At 34.7% G+C, this 20,272-nt stretch overlaps 2 protein-coding genes across 2 annotated transcripts in view; one reads left to right on the forward strand and one right to left on the reverse strand.

Annotated features, from left to right (window-relative positions):
- Positions 1-2,214: 2,214 nt before the first annotated feature.
- On the reverse strand, positions 2,215-11,202 carry LOC117337264 (programmed cell death protein 5-like). The gene is made up of 5 exons (XM_033898157.1): positions 11,087-11,202; positions 6,469-6,592; positions 5,551-5,642; positions 5,224-5,295; positions 2,215-3,200 (listed from the first exon to the last, which is right to left on the reverse strand). The coding sequence occupies exons 1-5, from the start codon at positions 11,150-11,152 to the stop codon at positions 3,162-3,164; spliced, it is 393 nt and encodes a 130-aa protein (XP_033754048.1). The 5' UTR covers positions 11,153-11,202; the 3' UTR covers positions 2,215-3,161.
- A 37-nt stretch (positions 11,203-11,239) lies between these two features.
- The window catches only part of LOC117337263 (cyclin-D1-binding protein 1 homolog), a 30,141-nt gene continuing 21,108 nt past the window's right edge, over positions 11,240-20,272 (forward strand). The window contains exons 1-4 of the mRNA XM_033898156.1: positions 11,240-11,501; positions 11,989-12,057; positions 12,814-12,893; positions 13,381-13,462. Coding sequence (XP_033754047.1) covers positions 11,405-11,501; positions 11,989-12,057; positions 12,814-12,893; positions 13,381-13,462 — 328 coding nt within the window. The 5' untranslated portion in view covers positions 11,240-11,404. The remainder of the gene's footprint in view (positions 11,502-11,988; positions 12,058-12,813; positions 12,894-13,380; positions 13,463-20,272) is intronic.

Genomic DNA, 20,272 nt, shown 5'->3' on the forward strand with positions numbered 1-20,272 from the left:
GTCCAGACTATCTAAGGTCTGAAAGTCCTCAAGAATTGTTTTTAGAACATGCATTCATCACTTTATTACTAGTAGCAATTTAAAGGAATTACCTCTATTTCCCCTATTGGGCCCCGCCCCTTTGGCCCCTTTGGCCCCTTTGGGGTCAGAGTCACCATTTATGCAAAATCTGTTCCCCTTCCTCCAAGGATGCTTCTGACCAAATTGGGTTCAAATCCATTCATAACTTAATAACTAGTAGTGATTTAAAGGAATTACTTCTATTTCCCATATTGGGCCCCTCGGGGGTCAGAGTCACCATTTATGCAAAATCTGTTCCCCTTCCTCCAAGGATGCTTCTGACCAAATTGGGTTCAAATCCATTCATAACTTAATAACTAGTAGTGATTTAAAGGAATTACTTCTATTTCCCATATTGGGCCCCTCGGGGGTCAGAGTCACCATTTATGCAAAATCTGTTCCCCTCCCCCCAAGGATGTTTCTGACCAAATTGGGTTCAAATCCATTCATAACTTTATGACTAGTAGCGATTCAAAGGAATTACCTCTATTTCCTGTATTGGGCCCCGCCCCTTTGGCCCCTTTGGGGTCAGAGCCACCATTTATGCAAAATCTGTTCCCCTTCTGCCAAGGATGTTTCTGACCAAATTGGGTTAAATCCATTCATAACTTTATGACTAGTAGCGATTTAAAGGAATTACCTCTATTTCCCCTATTGGGCCCCGCCCCTTTGGCCCCTTTGGGGTCAGAGTCACCATTTATGCAAAATCTGTTCCCCTTCCCCGAAGGATGTTTCTGACCAAATTGGGTTCAAATCCATTCATAACTTTATGACTAGTAGCGATTTAAAGGAATTACCTCTATTTCCCCTATTGGGGCCCAGCCCCTTTGGCCCCTCGGGGGTCAGAGTCACCATTTATGCAAAATCTGTTCCCCTACCCCCAAGGATGTTTCAGACCAAATTGGGTTCAAATCCATTCATAACTTTATGACGAGTAGCGATTTAAATGAATTACCTCCATTTCCCATATTGGGCCCCGCCCCTTTGGCCCCTCGGGGGTCAGAGCCACCATTTATGCAAAATCTGTTCCCCTTCCCCGAAGGATGTTTCTGACCAAATTGGGTTCAAATCCATTCATAACTTTATGACTAGTAGCGATTTAAAGGAATTACCTCTATTTCCCCTATTGGGCCCCGCTCCTTTGGCCCCTCGAGGGTAGGTCACCATTTATGCAAAATCTGTTCCCCTTCCCCCAAGGACATTTCTGACTAAATTTGGTTCAAATCCATTCATAACTTTATGACTAGTAGCGATTCAGAGGAATTACCTCTATTTCCCCTATTGGGCCCCGCCCCTTTGGCCCCTCGGGGGTCAGAGTCACCATTTATGCAAAATCTGTTCCCCTTTCCCCAAGGATGTTTCAGACCAAATTGGGTTCAAATCCATTCATAACTTTATGACTAGTAGCGATTTAAAGGAATTACCTCTATTTCCCCTATTGGGCCCCGCCCCTTTGGCCCCTCGGGGGTCAGAGTCACCATTTATGCAAAATCTGTTCCCTTTCCCCCAAGGATGTTTCAGACCAAATTGGGTTCAAATCCATTCATAACTTTATGACTAGTAGCGATTTAAAGGAATTACCTCTATTTCCCCTATTGGGCCCCGCCCCTTTGGCCCCTCGGGGGTCAGAGTCACCATTTATGCAAAATCTGTTCCCCTTCCCCCAAGGATGTTTCAGACCAAATTGGGTTCAAATCCATTCATAACTTTATGACTAGTAGCGATTTAAAGGAATTACCTCTATTTCCCCTATTGGGCCCCGCCCCTTTGGCCCCTCGGGGGTCAGAGTCACCATTTATGCAAAATCTGTTCCCCTTCTGCCAAGGATGTTTCTGGCCAAATTTGGTCAAAATCCAGTTAGAACTTTTTGACTAGTAGCGATTTGAAGCAAATGTTGACGGACGACGGACGGACGGACGACGGACGGACGGACGGACGGACGGACGACGGACGGACGACGGACGCTGCGCTATGACATAAGCTCACCGGACCTTCGGTCCAGGTGAGCTAATAAAAAATTGAAATAACACATCCTAAAGTCCTAAAGTCCTAAAGTGACTGCTTCAATAGAATTATTCTTCTTGACCGAGCATCCCATAATTGACTCGGGTCCGTATATTTCTTATCTACTGAGGGACAATAAATACAGTAGAATGTAGTTTATCACGGAGTTTTATTAAGTACATATAATTTAAAACCAGGAACTTTTAACACAAACATACAGAGTATACCATTTCAGTATTCGGTAACTGAAAACACACTATGACAGGTTTGATATTGTTCTGAACATACAAATAACATAAGGCCACGTGCACACAGTGCTATTTTTTACTGTAAGGTACATGTACTTGTACATATATGTTGGCAGTGCTGTTTTGTAGAAAATAACTTCTCCATAATTGATGAGCATTATATGCCATTCTAGAACTGTTACATACAAAGAGTGTACTGTATATATATGACATATTGATTTAATATGAATATCGGTCTAAATTTCATACCTAATACTATAACAATATAGTCATCATAAGCCAGCTGAGTGTTGAAATTTGTTTTTATTTCATTTCTTCAGTAAGACAAAATAAGTAAAAATAATTCTTCAAAATTATTGACTTCCAACTACAAGGCTGTAAGACATCAGATGGAAACAGAAAATAACCATTAATAAAGCCTCCCTCAAAATATTCAGTTTATTGTATTTTTTTTTTTAAATTTAGTGAATTATGCATATACATCTTTATCAGTTTCTATCTAAAATACATTAATGTACACATCATCACACTTCTGTCTATAAATAGACCCAGCCATTACTACTGGGAAGTAATTCGTTTCATGTTTCATACCTGAATATCAGTCATTAGCACAAAGCTGTGAACACAAAGTTTGTACTACCTTATAATAGACATTATCTCCTTGCATCAATGACCACGTTTAAAGAACTCAAACTTTTTTTGATGTCATATAACTTCCTTGTCGGAGTACAACACAAAGAATAAAACACCCACTCAGTCATCCTAACTCAGGCGTTGGCCACCAAACAACATGTACATAATAAATGTACTTGGCTAAAGACAAATCTTTTATGCTTCCTGTTTTAACTTTCAGTCTTCATCCGAGTCATCAAGTACTCTTCGTTTAAACTGAAACAAAATCAATATCCTTTTAAGGGATGCTTTTAAAATTAACAAGGCATCTCAAGCCATAAATATAACGTCGTTATTCAACATTGACAATACACAATAAAAGACAGTAAGCAATGTCTAATCACAATGTCGCTCAGCAAAATGCTAACTTAATAAGATATAACAAGTGATAATAGTTGTTAGTAAGAGTGTGAGGAAACAGCACTATATATCTGATATCTAAAGAAACGAAGGAGAGATGTTTAAAATCTATCAATAATAATAAAGGAAACAGCATTATATATCTGATATTTGAAGAAACGAAGAAACGATGTTTAAAATCTATCAATAATAAGAGTGGGTACAGAATTGTGAAGTGTATGAAGTTTTAGGGTAATCTGATATAATTAATGAAGTTGGTAGAATGAGGACAACGAACCTCTCTTTATAGCAGCTACATTGTAGCAGAAACCTCAATTTTGACCCCATGGCCAGGAGATTGAGTTTGAAACCCAAATCTACCCAAAAAATGTTGGTGGTGAGTTTCTCCTCAGATTGAAACCCAAATCTACCCAAAAAATGTTGGTGGTGAGTAAGTCTATGAAAATGAATGAAGTTGGTACAGCAATGACATGGGAAATCTATTTATAGTAAGTGGCCACGATTTTGAACCCAGGTATGTGAAACCTGAACTCATACAAGAGATGATGGCTGTAAGTGTTAAGTTTCTAATCAGGACTATCAGGTAACTAATGAGGTCTTTTGAGCATAGACTTCAGAAACCTATTTACAATAGAGGTGACCTTTATTTTGTAAAACATGATGGTTCATGAATAAGTGTATTGAGTTTCAGGACAATTGCATCATTAATGAGGTTGGTAGAGTGAGAACATCATTTGGTTACATACGTAGGAATCTATCTCTATATACAGTCGAACCTGTGTATCAAGGACACCTAAGAGACAAGGCAAAAGTGTCCTTTATAGACACCTCTTACGATGGCCGACAGCGGCCGGCAAAAACATACTGCTGCAAACTGTGTTTTGTACCCTAATACTCTATATAATTGAGTACAAAACACGTTTTTTTTCTAAAAACATAACAGAATAGTTATATTTAACAGAATGGCACTACTGGGGAAAATTTACATAGAAGTAGCACAGAGCTTATCATGTGATTTGATTTATTTTGTTAAATGTCCTATTAACTGCCAGGGTCATTTAAGGACGTGCCAGGTTTTGGAGGTGGAGGAAAGCCGGAGTACCCGCAGAAAAACCACCGGCCCATATGAGTTTCGACCTCGCAACCCAGAGGTGGAGGGCTAGTGATAAAGTGTTGGGACAAATTTTACCACTCAGCCATCGCAGTCCCATAAAACAGAGCTTATGATGTGACAGTTTTCAGTGACCTAAAGACATGTGCATATGACAAAATATACTTTGGTTTGATTTGTTTAACGTCCTATTAACAGGCAGGGTCATTTAAGGACGTGCCAGGTTTTGAAGGTGGATGAAAGCCAGAGTACCCGGAGAAAAAACCCACCGACCTACAGTCAGTAACTGGCAACTGCCCCACGTAGGTTTCGAACTCGCAACCCAGAGGTGGAGGGCTAGTGATAAAGTGTCACGACACCTTAACCACTTGGCCACCGCGGCCCCTGACAAAATATACTATGATAATCTTTTTACATTGTAGATAAAGACAATGTAGGATTGGAGAAAAGAATGTAGGTGCACGTCCATCAGCAGGATTGATGTTTGAAATAAAAGGTTAAAATACCCAACTGGTGGTTTATCTTTAGCCTGGGTAGACCAAAGGAGGGGAGGAACTGAAGACATTACACATTGAATTGGTGGTTATTATATTTAATCTACGTAGATTCAAGGAGAGGAGAAGAAATGAAGAAATTACACATTGAATTGGTGGTTATTTTCTTTAAGCTGGAACAGTGTCAAGGATCGTTACATGTGAATGAAAAATTTCAGAGGAAAAAGGAATAACCAGAAAGATTCAGTTACAATGAATAAAACATTCAATATACCTTTACTGTGGTCTTTTTCTGTGTCTGCTCACTGACCCTCTCAAGTAATCCTTTCAGCTGATCCTCTCCAATCTGGGATACAAAAAGTTCTTGTACAATTTTTGAATATTTAAATCTTTATGTAGTGGGGAGAAGAGTCATGGTCCTGATTCTGGTTTAACAAATACTTAAATTTCAAAATAAAAGTTTTCAAATGAAGGTGAAATATATCACTTCAGTTTAAATTTGTTAAGTTTGTAATATGAATAGATTTTCACACATCATGTGTTACCTGTATAAGGTTCATAATCTTTCATGTTTGGGGATTACAGAAACCCGAAATCTTACCTTGTTTTGGATCTGACCTGATTTTGCCATCTGTATCAGCATGTTTTCAACCATTTTTGCCTTTTCAGGTTTGGCAACAGCTATTGTATTTACTGCAACATAATCATAACCTTACAGTCGACTGAAATCCTGTCTTTAATTGACTCTGTCGCAAGGATCTTAATTTCATATAAGCATTACAGGGTTATCTCCCCTATAATACCAACTTTACACTGTGATTCACAGTCAACTGAGATCATGTCTTCAGTGACTCTGACACAAGGATTTTAGTTTCATATAAGCATTACAGGGTTCTCTCCCTTATAATACCAACTTCAATGTAAATTACACTGATTACTGTAATAAGCAACAATTGATCTGTTCTGATGAAAAGCCATGCAATTGATTATGTTTATATTGCAATGTCACATTTCCTAATTTAATTGTTCTGAGATGAATACATGTACAATGTAATATGTGTACAATTTGCATCCACTGGGATGCAGGTATTGATATAGTGGGCTGACCATGCATCACCATTGAATTTTTTTTTTTTTTTAAATGTGTGCAGAATCATTCTTTTTAGAACATGGATGTGGTGCAGTGGTATAAGCTGCAAGTAAGCCATAAAATTGTCTTCCTTCATCATTTAATTTGTGTTACTACATATGCAATATACGTAATTGTGTATTAAATATTATATATCGGTATACCCATAAATCTACTTCCTGATTGTTGTTTTTTAGTTTGACTACTGATTGACACTACAGAACTGCCTTTTATTTCCTATGTTCGGTATATAGGCTTAATTCCTGTCCATTGGTCTTGATTATTTCTATCCAAGTTTCAAGCTGTTTGGTCATGACAATGCAAATGTAACAAAACCCTTTTCCTCTAAATAATATAAATTAAATCCAGTAAACCTTTTACAGAACTCACATCTGGCCCGGGCTGGCTGGTCAAGCACTTGGCTGAGGATACTGTGTTTCATATCGGCCATCTGTCTGGCCTTCTCCATCTGTTCCTCCTGGGATGGACCACCACCTCCTCCGCCGCCGCCACCCTGAAGCAAGAGCAAAACACAGAAAATGAAGCAAAACTAGTATATGATATGAGTACATGTTATTTACAATTATCAAGTTAACGAACCCACTGCCCATTTTCTCAAAAATGTTAAGTATCTAAAAAAAATTATATGTTAAAAAAAATGACAATTTTTAGTTTGGTGATATTGCTTTATGTACATCTGTAAATAGAATATTACTGAAATCCATTATCACAAGTACATGTATGCACATATTACATATAATCTATCATATATACTGCTTGTCACAAAAATGCATAAAATGTACCCATTGTACATAATATATATACATACAGGCCATAATCAACAACAATAAATGACAAAAACAGTATGTAATAGAGTCACAGGTACTGAAAAAAACCATCGAGGTGGTGCATGAGGCTAGAAATTAAATAGAATAAAATTTCCAGGACATGAAACTATTGGTATTATATGGAAATTATATTCACAACAGTCTATTGAGACTTGTTTCAATCGATCATAATTACTCTTTCTTGGAAATATAGCACTTTCAAACTAATTAAGGCCCAGGATACTGATATTAGGCATATAGCATGTAGGGTTACTAAGTTTGTTCAAATGGATGGTTTTTCATGACCCACTTTCAAGGTCACCATGGTCAAATATGTTTGAAATATTTTAGTACATTCTTTTGATATCTGACAATGATATTTTTCCTGTAGCTATATACCGCATAATATATTTCACTTTTAAGATTAGATATGTCAGATTAATATCATGTGAGAGATTCAGGCCCTTGTGGTTCTCTTGTTTCCACTACATATATACATGATACATGAATGATTGCATTGATGGATTGAGTTCAAAATTCCATTCAATCCACAACATCTTGACTGCAGATGTTTTTATGTTTCATCAACAAACTACATGTACCTGCAATACTACTCTTCAAACCCTAGGGATTTGTTGCCCAAATCTGGTGAGATATTGTCTGTGATTCCACACTAACATGACTAGATGAGACATATATTTGCTCATCTGTTACAAGTATGGATGCTAATATGTAAAATTTGGTTGAAGTGTTGTTGACTGCTTATCCATGCATCTACATTTAAATATGTTTGTCATCCAATCAATATGTTTGTCATCCAATCAAAACTAACTCATCCAATCAAAACTAACTCAGATAGTTAATTTGAAAAAAAGAGTAAATTTATAACATCATGCATAACATCTTTGCTCCTGTTTTAGTCTTTTTGTTTTGGGATAGAAGCATGCTAGCAGGAAACAGATCATTTAGGTTACCAAAAACAATATATATATGTGTCAAAGGATGAACGAAGAGTCAAGGCGATGTCTCCACCAAGCTCCCAGATTTCCTTATATTAATCTTGGAAACATCACCAACTGGTCAGTCACAACTGGGACTAACCGTGCAGATATAAGATTGATATTTCCACTGAACTTATTTCCACAAGGTTATTATATTTATTATAAGACACTAAAATATTATCCCCTCATCATAATCAAGTCAGAGCAGGGTGTTCGCATTACATATATATACAGTACATGTATATATAATCACCGTTTCTTAGCACTTCAGTAACTTCTATTTTAAATGTGTTTAGATGGAACTTTATACGTTAATGGTTAATTAGTATGAGAATACCTTGAATAATTTGAGTTTCAAATAAATACATGTATACTCTATGTACAGGGTTTAATGTTACATACTCCATGATCCAGTTGATTAAATGAACGTTTTGGTTGGGATTTTAGCAATCTGATAAACCTGACCAAAATAACAGACTTAAAAGTTCTCACTTTTGACACCTATTTATGGTCAGCTATCAAGCTACAGTATCTACTGCTCTTATGACCCCAAAGATTTGTCACCCAAATCTGGTGTGACTATATCCTGTAAGTGGAGAATACCTATACTGAGATAATTGACTGTGATCATGACTTCACACTAACTGGACTCACAAGGCCTATCTGTTATAAATGCTAAAATTGTAAAATTTGGTTGAAGTGATAATTGTCGATTGCTTGCAATATGTCTACCAATCAAAATTATACCTCTTGTAAATTTGAAAAAAAAGTAAGTATTCTCACATCATGCATGACCATCTTTGCACCTGTATTTCAGTGAGCATATATTCAACTCATAAATGATTTTGTTTTGTTTTTAGATAGAAGCCGAGAGATATATGGATCATATAACATTACCGAAATCATACAGGTCACTTGTATTAGACAAATAAATCAACTTTATCAAGCTGTCAAAGGATGAACGAAGAGTCAAGGCGATGTCTCCACCAAGCTCCCAGATTTCCTTATGTTATAATCTTGGAAACATCACCAACTGGTCAGTCACAACTGGGACTATATCCAGATATAAAATTGATATTTCCATTGCCTAATTATAAGATCTAGCTATATATATAGACTACCTAAATATAAAGATTGACATTTCAATTGTCTCAGACTGACAAAATATAAAATTGATATTTTTTAATAGGACAGGACAAATACAATAACGTTAACCAGCAGGCTGGTACTTATATAAGCCCGGGACCTCCAAGCTCTAAACAGATGCCCAATCAATTAATAATCATCTACTCGTCTGAATGAGTGAAAATGCCACGGTGCCGGATATGTTCATCCTTATATATAATTACTATATATGTACGTATATACTCATACCTGTGCAAAGTAAATTTTTCTCTCAAAGATAATAGGACACATTCGTATAATCCAAACATCTTGCTTAACAAATCATTAATTTGATACCATATAATGTTAAGTTATAACAAAAAAAAACAAAAATAAATATTTCTCTTTTTGAAACCTGAGAGATATGGATCATTTAACTTTACTGAAGACATACAGGTCACTTGTATTGGACAAATAAATCCACTGTCAAAGGATGAACGAAGAGTCAAGGCGATGTCTCCACCAAGCTCCCAGATTTCCTTATATTAATCTTGGAAATATCACAACTGGTCAGTCAAAACTGGGACTATATCCAGATATAAAATTGATATTTCCATTGCCTAATTATAAGCTCTACTGTAGCTATATATATATAGATTATATTACCCAGATTAAAAGATTGACATTTGACATTTCAATTGTTTCAGACTAACAAGATATAAATTTGATATTTTCTAATAGGACAGGAAAAATGCACATGTACATGAGTAATGTTACTTTTTGTACCTTTAATTGGTTTCACTGATTAGAAACTTTTAATATCCAATGAATGCTACACATGGATGAAAGTGTGAGAACCTTAAAGTATTGAAATACCTAGCCTATAGTCTAGACCTGTTTTTGCAGAAAAAATATTTTAATATATATGGAAGAAGATATTTACAAAATACTGAATTCAGCATTAATACTGAAAACTTTCATCCATGATGCTTCATATCCATTTATCATGTGATAATGATAAGAAAATGGACCAAAAACAGTCTAGCTAGCAGATGATGCATCAAATGTGTCGAATTCAAAGTGAACCGAAGCTCACCCAACACATCCAATTTTTCAAGTGTTACACCTTGTTGATATTGTAGGGGATACTATTCTTTTGATAAATACAATTACCAGATGCAGACGTCTTGGCCAACAAAGGGATCATATCTCTTAAAATTAATTCAGTGTCAAAGGATGAACGAAAAGTCAAGGCAATGTCTCCACCAAGCTCCCAGATTTCCTTATATTAATCTTGGAAACATCATCAACTGATCAGTCACAACTGGGACTAAACAGATTCATGGAGATTGATATTTCCACAGTTAAACTGGTTAATAATATCTGAGGCTAAAAATTATTAAATGGCCTTAATATAAAGGATGATATCTTACTCCAAGAGAGGAGAAATAATACATAAATATTGGAACCACATACAGGGGCTAGCATCATATGGCATCATGGTTTGATTCAGAAGTTAAATAACTATTTCTCAGAAATTAGAAGGGTAAACTAAAGACATGTTATTGTCGTATCTCAGTTTGGGGAGCCAAAACAAACTAACTTCTACCACAGGTACTACATATTTATAAGGCCAAGGTACGATATTCTTTTTACAAATTAAGCATGCGATTGTAATACAATAATTTACTCGTCTATAATGTAATATTTTGATTAAAATATCATAATCGTGTCCACAAGTACAAACAGGATGATCTATTCTACTGGATCACGAGCAGGACTGCAGGATGCTCTATTCTACTGGATCACGATGATCTATGACGTAAAGATAACAAGAAAACATTTCCCGTGCTCTTACGCATTTTTTCTTCGTCTTTTTTATGCCATATAATCGTTGCTAGCCCCTGCGACGGAACCCTTGGATCCCAAATATAGGACAGGTATGATTCGCACGCACGTGTGTCGATCGTGAGTTACAGTATTATTCGAGCAAATATTCAGACGCCGAGTAATATTTAGGAAATAAATGACATACTAACGAACAAGAAATATTAACACATGTAAAATAACACATACCCCATACTGGGCCTGCATCTCTGCCATCCGACGGGCACGAATACTTTCCAAATCGTCGTCTTCCATTTCTGTTTTTGGTATTTTGTGAGAAGTTCCGGTGAGAGTAATTTATGAACCAAATCACCTGTCATCTCCGGATGCTACTGCGATGAACATGGGCTATCTATTCAATATTTAAAAAGATCATTACCAAAATGAATATTGTCATTTAGTTTGGAATATAAAGGTGATTTGTATTTTTAGCACACAGGCGATATTCTTTTTATAGCTTTTCCGGAGCAGTTCCGGACTTATCGTAATATTAGATTGCACAACAAAATGACAACAAACATGGCGAGCGGCGAAGCACATGGAGGTGGAAACGTTTTGGAAAATTTCAAAGATAACCTCGACATTGTCATCACACAAATTAAGGGTACGAACGCTAACATTAACATTCGAGTATTATTTTTAAGATCGTGTTTAGACAACCACAGAAGTGTAGATATAACCTGATCACTTATTGACTACACACTGGTAAGATACAATGTAACTTGTAAGATACGTATATGAGGTCTTTTTCCACCTGATAACATTGGTGGATGTTACATGACACCCTGTCAAAAGATTCCTGTCGTGTAAACCTCTAATATTATTGGATACTTGTAAGATAACTTAGTGAACTACATACAGGTGTAAGATAACTTAGTGAACTACAAACATATGTAAGATAACCTAGTGAACTACACACAGGTGTAAGATAACTTAGTGAACTACACACAGGTGTAATATAACTTAGTGAACTACACACAGGTGTAAGATAACCTAGTGAACTACACACAGGTGTAAGATAACTTAGTGAACTACACACAGGTGTAAGATAACTTAGTTGGTAGTGATTTAAAGCCTTCTTTATTTACTAGATGGTGAAACTGAACGAGAAACTGATGATGATTTTGAAGCAAAGCAGAGTGAATACTGGACCAAAGTGGGTAAGGTATATTATTATATTGGTCACAGTTGTACCATGATCATGAGCTCAGATCTAATGATTATTGGGTTTTTAGTCGCTTTTTTGTATTGAATTTGACAGTTATATTTCTTTTTCTTAATAATCATTTAACATTTGATCAGGAATGAAGTCAGTTTAGGTTGTTGCATCCAGTGATTAATAAGTTTATATTGAAGTATGTAATTTAAGGCATGAGAGTCCGAGGTTAGTACATTGTATAATACTGTGTTGATGTGCAGGTCTTTTTCTCACTTGTTTGGGATGGGGCCTTTTCGTCTCATTTTGGGAAGAAAATTAGTGAATTGGGAAAGATTTTTCAGGTGTAAACTGCAAATTTTGGAAATTTGGCTTAAATATGAAATAATTTTAATTGGGAATGGGGCCCATTAACGGCCCCCAAAAGTCCTCAGAAAAAGCCCTGATGTGTGTTGCTAATCTACCTGAATAAACATTTCTATGTTAGAATTGAGGTGTATCCGGAAACTGGACATTCATACATATCATTGATATAAAGAGCTAGGATTTAACTCTTCTGTCCATAATTGGTTTTTATTCTGTCAGTCATTAGAGCTTTTTATATTTTTGTCATTATAAAAAAAAGAGAGAGAAATTGTCCCATATACATGTATGCTCAAGATAACTTCTGTACAATGTATAAAAAACCCAACAACAACAAGGGAGATAACTCTGGGTAAAGGTATGTCATGTATATATAAATTAAATGTTACAATTTCAGGATCAGTGTTCAAGTCCCTGTCCCATGAAGCCACCAAATTATCATTAGCATTTTCATCTCCTCCACTCCCAGACCAAAAGGTAGGTACAATACTTAACTGGTGTATAGATTTGATGGTAAGTATACATCGGGTTTTAATTTTTTGTTTGAGCATGAAATTATCAACAAAATATAATTTTCAGCCTCTCTCGGGACTACTGCATCCTTCTAGTACACTACTGTACTGCTGTCCCTCCTTTAAGACTTGAAAGCCATTTAGGTCTTGTTTTAGGTAATGTGTCTCCGGTACAAACTCAACAAGCATAAAAGTAAAGTAATGCCCTAGCTCCTGTACAAATGTTAGACCATACAATGCACAAACAATTACCAGATTTAGTTCAGCTTAAATTAGAATTTTGTAACTTAATATCTATGTGTTTAAACATTATGCACTGAAAGTTTCTTCCAAACAATAATGAGTGTATCGTAAATTTATATATAGATGTATGTAAATCTGAAATCATTAGTAGTATACAGAATCATATATATTGATGCTTTGTTATAAATATGATGTACTTGAACAAACAGACTTGTAAGTCACTGGTGGAAATGTGTGAGAGAGCAACATTGGGCCTAGTCTCCCTGTTCTACAGCCTTCCCAAATCTCAGGGTGAGTAGAATTGTTGTATCTCTCTTCTGTACAGCCTCCTCCGGATCCCCACTCTCAATTTTTAGGGCCAGTATAAGGGTTGTATCTCTCTTCTCTACAACCCTCCCCCCAAATCTCAGGGTTAGTATCAGTATTACATCTCTACAGCCTCCCATCCCAAATCTCATGGTAAATATATATAAGTGCTGTTTCTCCCTTCTCTACAGCCTCCCCAAATCAGATTCTCTGGGTGAATATAGGTGTTGTTTCTCCCTTCTCTATATACCCCCCACCCCCAAATGTCAGGGTGAATATACATGTTGTTTCTCCCTTCCAATTAGCCTCCTCCCCCAAATGTCAGAGTGAGTATAGGTGTTATTTCTCCCTGTTCCCTAATTACCTCCCCCAAATCTCTGATTACATATTAGCTATAGTGTTGTATAGATTTCCCAGTTCCGCAGCCTTCCCAAATCTCAGGGAAAGTATTTGTGCTATGTTTCCCTGTTCTACAGTGTCTCCAGGTTTGTACCTGATGTTTATATATATTCCTGTACATGTTTGTATCTGATGTGTATATATATTCCTGTACAGGTTTGTACCTGATGTTTATATATATTCCTGTACAGGTTTGTACCTGATGTTTATATATATTCCTGTACAGGTTTGTATCTGATGTGTATATATATTCCTGTACAGGTTTGTACCTGATGTTTATATATATTCCTGTACAGGTTTGTACCTGATGTTTATATATATTCCTGTACAGGTTTGTATCTGATGTGTATATATATTCATGTACAGGTTTGTACCTGATGTTTATATATATTCCTGTACAGGTTTGTACCTGATGTTTATATATATTCCTGTACAGGTTTGTACCTGATGTTTATATATATTCCTGTACAGGTATGTACCTGATGTTTATATATATTCCTGTACAGGTTTGTACCTGATGTTTATATATATTCCTGTACAGGTATGTACCTGATGTTTATATATATTCCTGTACAGGTTTGTACCTGATGTTTATATATATTCCTGTACAGGTTTTTACCTGATGTTTATATATATTCCTGTACAGGGTTGTGTCTGATGTTTATATATATTCCTGTACAGGTTTGTACCTGATGTTTATATATATTCCTGTACAGGTTTGTACCTGATGTTTATATATATTCCTGTACAGGTTTGTGTCTGATGTTTATATATATTCCTGTACAGGTTTGTACCTGATATTTATATATATTCCTGTACAGGTTTGTACCTGATATTTATATATATTCCTGTACAGGTTTGTACCTGATGTTAATATATATTCCTGTACAGGTTTGTACCTGATGTTTATATATATTCCTGTACAGGTTTGTGTCTGATGTTTATATATATTCCTGTACAGGTTTGTATCTGATGTTTATATATATTCCTGTACAGGTTTGTACCTGATGTTTATATATATTCCTGTACAGGTTTGTACCTGATGTTTATATATATTCCTGTACAGGTTTGTACCTGATGTTTATATATATTCCTGTACAGGTTTGTACCTGATGTTTATATATATTCCTGTACAGGTTTGTACCTGATGTTTATATATATTCCTGTACAGGTTTGTACCTGATGTTTATATATATTCCTGTACAGGTTTGTACCTGATGTTTATATATATTCCTGTACAGGTTTGTACCTGATGTTTATATATATTCCTGTACAGGTTTGTACCTGATGTTTATATATATTCCTGTACAGGTTTGTGTCTGATGTTTATATATATTCCTGTACAGGTTTGTACCTGATGTTTATATATATTCCTGTACAGGTTTGTATCTGATGTTTATATATATTCCTGTACAGGTTTGTGTCTGATGTTTATATATATTCCTGTACAGGTTTGTATCTGATGTTTATATATATTCCTGTACAGGTTTGTACCTGATGTTTATATATATTCCTGTACAGGTTTGTGTCTGATGTTTATATATATTCCTGTACAGGTTTGTACCTGATGTTTATATATATTCCTGTACAGGTTTGTACCTGATGTTTATATATATTCCTGTACAGGTTTGTGTCTGATGTTTATATATATTCCTGTACAGGTTTGTACCTGATGTTTATATATATTCCTGTACAGGTTTGTACCTGATGTTTATATATATTCCTGTACAGGTTTGTGTCTGATGTTTATATATATTCCTGTACAGGTTTGTACCTGATGTTTATATATATTCCTGTACAGGTTTGTGTCTGATGTTTATATATATTCCTGTACAAGATTGTATCTGATGTTTATATATATTCCTGTACAGGTTTGTACCTGATGTTTATATATATTCCTGTACAGGTTTGTACCTGATATTTATATATATTCCTGTACAGGTTTGTACCTGATGTTTATATATATTCCTGTACAGGTTTGTACCTGATGTTTATATATATTCCTGTACAGGTTTGTGTCTCATGTTTATATATATTCCTGTACAGGTTTGTATCTGATGTTTATATATATTCCTGTACAGGTTTGTACCTGATGTTTATGTGTATTCCTGTACAGGTTTGTACCTGATGTTTATATATATTCCTGTACAGGTTTGTGTCTCATGTTTATATATATTCCTGTACAGGTTTGTATCTGATGTTTATATATATTCCTGTACAGGTTTGTATCTGATGTTTATGTGTATTCCTGTACAGGTTTGTACCTGATGTTTATATATATTCCTGTACAGGTTTGTACCTGATGTTTATATATATTCCTGTACAGGTTTGTACCTGATGTTTATATATATTCCTGTACAGGTTTGTGTCTGATGTTTATATATATTCCTGTACAGGTTTGTATCTGATGTTTATATATATTCCTGTACAGGTTTGTGTCTGATGTTTATATATATTCCTGTACAGGTTTGTACCTGATGTTTATATATATTCCTGTACAGGTTTGTACCTGATGTTTATATATATTCCTGTACTGGGTTGTGTCTCATGTTTATATATATTCCTGTACAGGTTTGTACCTGATGTTTATATATATTCCTGTACAGGTTTGTACCTGATCATGATGTTTATATAAATTCCTGTACAGGTTTGTACCTGATGTTTATATATATTCCTGTACAGGGTTGTGTCTGATGTTTATATATATTCCTGTACAGGTTTGTACCTGATGTTTATATATATTCCTGTACAGGTTTGTATCTGATGTTTATATATATTCCTGTACAGGTTTGTGTCTGATGTTTATATATATTCCTGTACAGGTTTGTGTCTGATGTTTATATGTATTCCTGTACAGGTTTTTACCTGATGTTTATATATAATCCTGTACAGGTTTGTGTCTGATGTTTATATATATTCCTGTACAGGTTTGTGTCTGATGTTTATATATATTCCTGTACAGGTTTGTGTCTGATGTTTATATATATTACTGTACAGGTTTGTACCTGATGTTTATATATATTCCTGTACAGGTTTGTATCTGATGTTTATATATATTCCTGTACAGGTTTGTGTCTGATATTTATATATATTCCTGTACAGGTTTGTGTCTGATGTTTATATATATTCCTGTACAGGTTTGTGTCTGATGTTTATATATATTCCTGTACAGGTTTGTGTCTGATGTTTATATATATTCCTGTACAGGTTTGTACCTGATGTTTATATATATTCCTGTACAGGTTTGTATCTGATGTTTATATATATTCCTGTACAGGTTTGTGTCTGATATTTATATATATTCCTGTACAGGTTTGTGTCTGATGTTTATATATATTCCTGTACAGGTTTGTACCTGATGTTTATATATATTCCTGTACAGGTTTGTACCTGATGTTTATATATATTCCTGTACAGGTTTGTGTCTGATGTTTATATATATTCCTGTACAGGTTTGTGTCTGATGTTTATATATATTCCTGTACAGGTTTGTACCTGATGTTTATATATATTCCTGTACAGGTTTGTGTCTGATGTTTATATATATTCCTGTACAGGGTTGTGTCTGATGTTTATATATATTCCTGTACAGGTTTGTACCTGATGTTTATATATATTCCTGTACAGGTTTGTGTCTGATGTTTATATATATTCCTGTACAGGTTTGTACCTGATGTTTATATATATTCCTGTACAGGTTTGTACCTGATGTTTATATATATTCCTGTACAGGTTTGTACCTGATGTTTATATATATTCCTGTACAGGTTTTTGTCTGATGTTTATATATATTCCTGTACAGGTTTGTGTCTGATGTTTATATATATTCCTGTACAGGTTTGTATCTGATGTTTATATATATTCCTGTACAGGTTTGTACCTGATGTTTATATATATTTCTGTACAGGTTTGTGTCTGATGTTTATATATATTCCTGTACAGGTTTGTACCTGATGTTTATATATATTCCTGTACAGGTTTGTACCTGATGTTTATATATATTCCTGTACAGGTTTGTACCTGATGTTTATATATATTCCTGTACAGGTTTGTACCTGATATTTATATATATTCCTGTACAGGTTTGTACCTGATGTTTATATATATTCCTGTACAGGTTTGTGTCTGATGTTTATATATATTCCTGTACAGGTTTGTACCTGATATTTATATATATTCCTGTACAGGTTTGTACCTGATGTTTATGTATATTCCTGTACAGGTTTGTACCTGATGTTTATATATATTCCTGTACAGGTTTGTACCTGATGTTTATATATATTCCTGTACAGGTTTGTACCTGATGTTTATATATATTCCTGTACAGGTTTGTACCTGATGTTTATATATATTCCTGTACTGGGTTGTGTCTGATGTTTATATATATTCCTGTACAGGTTTGTACCTGATGTTTATATATATTCCTGTACAGGTTTGTGTCTGATGTTTATATATATTCCTGTACAGGTTTGTACCTGATGTTTATATATATTCCTGTACAGGTTTGTGTCTGATGTTTATATATATTCCTGTACAGGTTTGTGTCTGATGTTTATATATATTCCTGTACAGGTTTGTACCTGATGTTTATATATAATGTTTATATATATTCCTGTACAGGTTTGTACCTGATGTTTATATATATTCCTGTACAGGTTTGTACCTGATGTTTATATATAATGTTTATATATATTCCTGTACAGGTTTGTACCTGATGTTTATATATATTCCTGTACAGGTTTGTACCTGATGTTTATATATATTCCTGTACAGGTTTGTACCTGATGTTGATATATATTCCTGTACAGGTTTGTGTCTGATGTTTATATATATTGTTTATATATATTCCTGTACAGGTTTGTGTCTGATGTTTATATATATTCCTGTACAGGTTTGTACCTGATGTTTATATATATTCCTGTACAGGTTTGTGTCTGATGTTTATATATATTCCTGTACAGGTTTGTGTCTGATGTTTATATATATTCCTGTACAGGTTTGTACCTGATGTTTATATATATTCCTGTACAGGTTTGTACCTGATGTTTATATATATTCCTGTACAGGTTTGTGTCTGATGTTTATATATATTAATCCTGTACAGGTTTGTGTCTGATGTTTATATATAATGTTTATATATATTCCTGTACAGGTTTGTACCTGATGTTTATATATATTCCTGTACAGGTTTGTGTCTGATGTTTATATATATTCCTGTACAGGTTTGTACCTGATATTTATATATATTCCTGTACAGGTTTGTACCTGATGTTTATATATATTCCTGTACAGGTTTGTGTCTGATGTTTATATATATTCCTGTACAGGTTTGTACCTGATGTTTATATATATTCCTGTACAGGTCAGGTTTGTGTCTGATGTTTATATATATTCCTGTACAGGTTTGTACCTGATGTTTATATATATTCCTGTACAGGTTTGTACCTGATGTTTATATATATTCCTGTACAGGTTTGTGTCTGATGTTTATATATATTCCTGTACAGGTTTGTACCTGATGTTTATATATATTCCTGTACAGGTTTGTACCTGATGTTTATATATATTCCTGTACAGGTTTGTGTCTCATGTTTATATATATTCCTGTACAGGTTTGTGTCTGATGTTTATATATATTCCTGTACAGGGTTGTACCTGATGTTTATATATTCCTGTACAGGTTTGTACCTGATGTTTATATATATTCCTGTACAGGTTTGTGTCTGATGTTTATATATATTCCTGTACAGGTTTGTATCTGATGTTTATATATATTCCTGTACAGGTTTGTGTCTGATGTTTATATATATTCCTGTACAGGTTTGTACCTGATGTTTATATATATTCCTGTACAGGTTTGTACCTGATGTTTATATATATTCCTGTACAGGTTTGTGTCTGATGTTTATATATATTCCTGTACAGGTTTGTACCTGATGTTTATATATATTCCTGTACAGTGTTGTGTCTGATGTTTATATATATTCCTGTACAGGTTTGTACCTGATGTTTATATATATTCCTGTACAGGTTTGTGTCTGATGTTTATATATATTCCTGTACAGGGTTGTGTCTGATGTTTATATATATTCCTGTACAGGTTTGTGTCTGATGTTTATATATATTCCTGTACAGGTTTGTACCTGATGTTTATATATATTCCTGTACAGGTTTGTACCTGATGTTTATATATATTCCTGTACAGGTTTGTGTCTGATGTTTATATATATTCCTGTACAGGTTTGTACCTGATGTTTATATATATTCCTGTACAGGGTTGTGTCTGATGTTTATATATATTCCTGTACAGGTTTGTGTCTGATGTTTATATATATTCCTGTACAGGTTTGTGTCTGATGTTTATATATATTCCTGTACAGGTTTGTATCTGATGTT

Source organism: Pecten maximus, chromosome 11, assembly GCF_902652985.1.
Source record: "Pecten maximus chromosome 11, xPecMax1.1, whole genome shotgun sequence".
Taxonomy (NCBI): domain Eukaryota; kingdom Metazoa; phylum Mollusca; class Bivalvia; order Pectinida; family Pectinidae; genus Pecten; species Pecten maximus.

Excerpts from the sequence above, each read along its gene's own strand:
- LOC117337264 (XM_033898157.1), bottom strand. The coding sequence starts at position 11,152 with ATGGAAGACGACGATTTGGAAAGTATTCGTGCCCGTCGGATGGCAGAG. Across the intron at positions 5,643-6,468 it reads CCAGCCAGCCCGGGCCAGAT|TAAATACAATAGCTGTTGCC; the intron begins GTGAGTTCTGTA and ends ATTATGTTGCAG. Across the intron at positions 5,296-5,550 it reads CAGGTCAGATCCAAAACAAG|ATTGGAGAGGATCAGCTGAA; the intron begins GTAAGATTTCGG and ends TTTGTATCCCAG.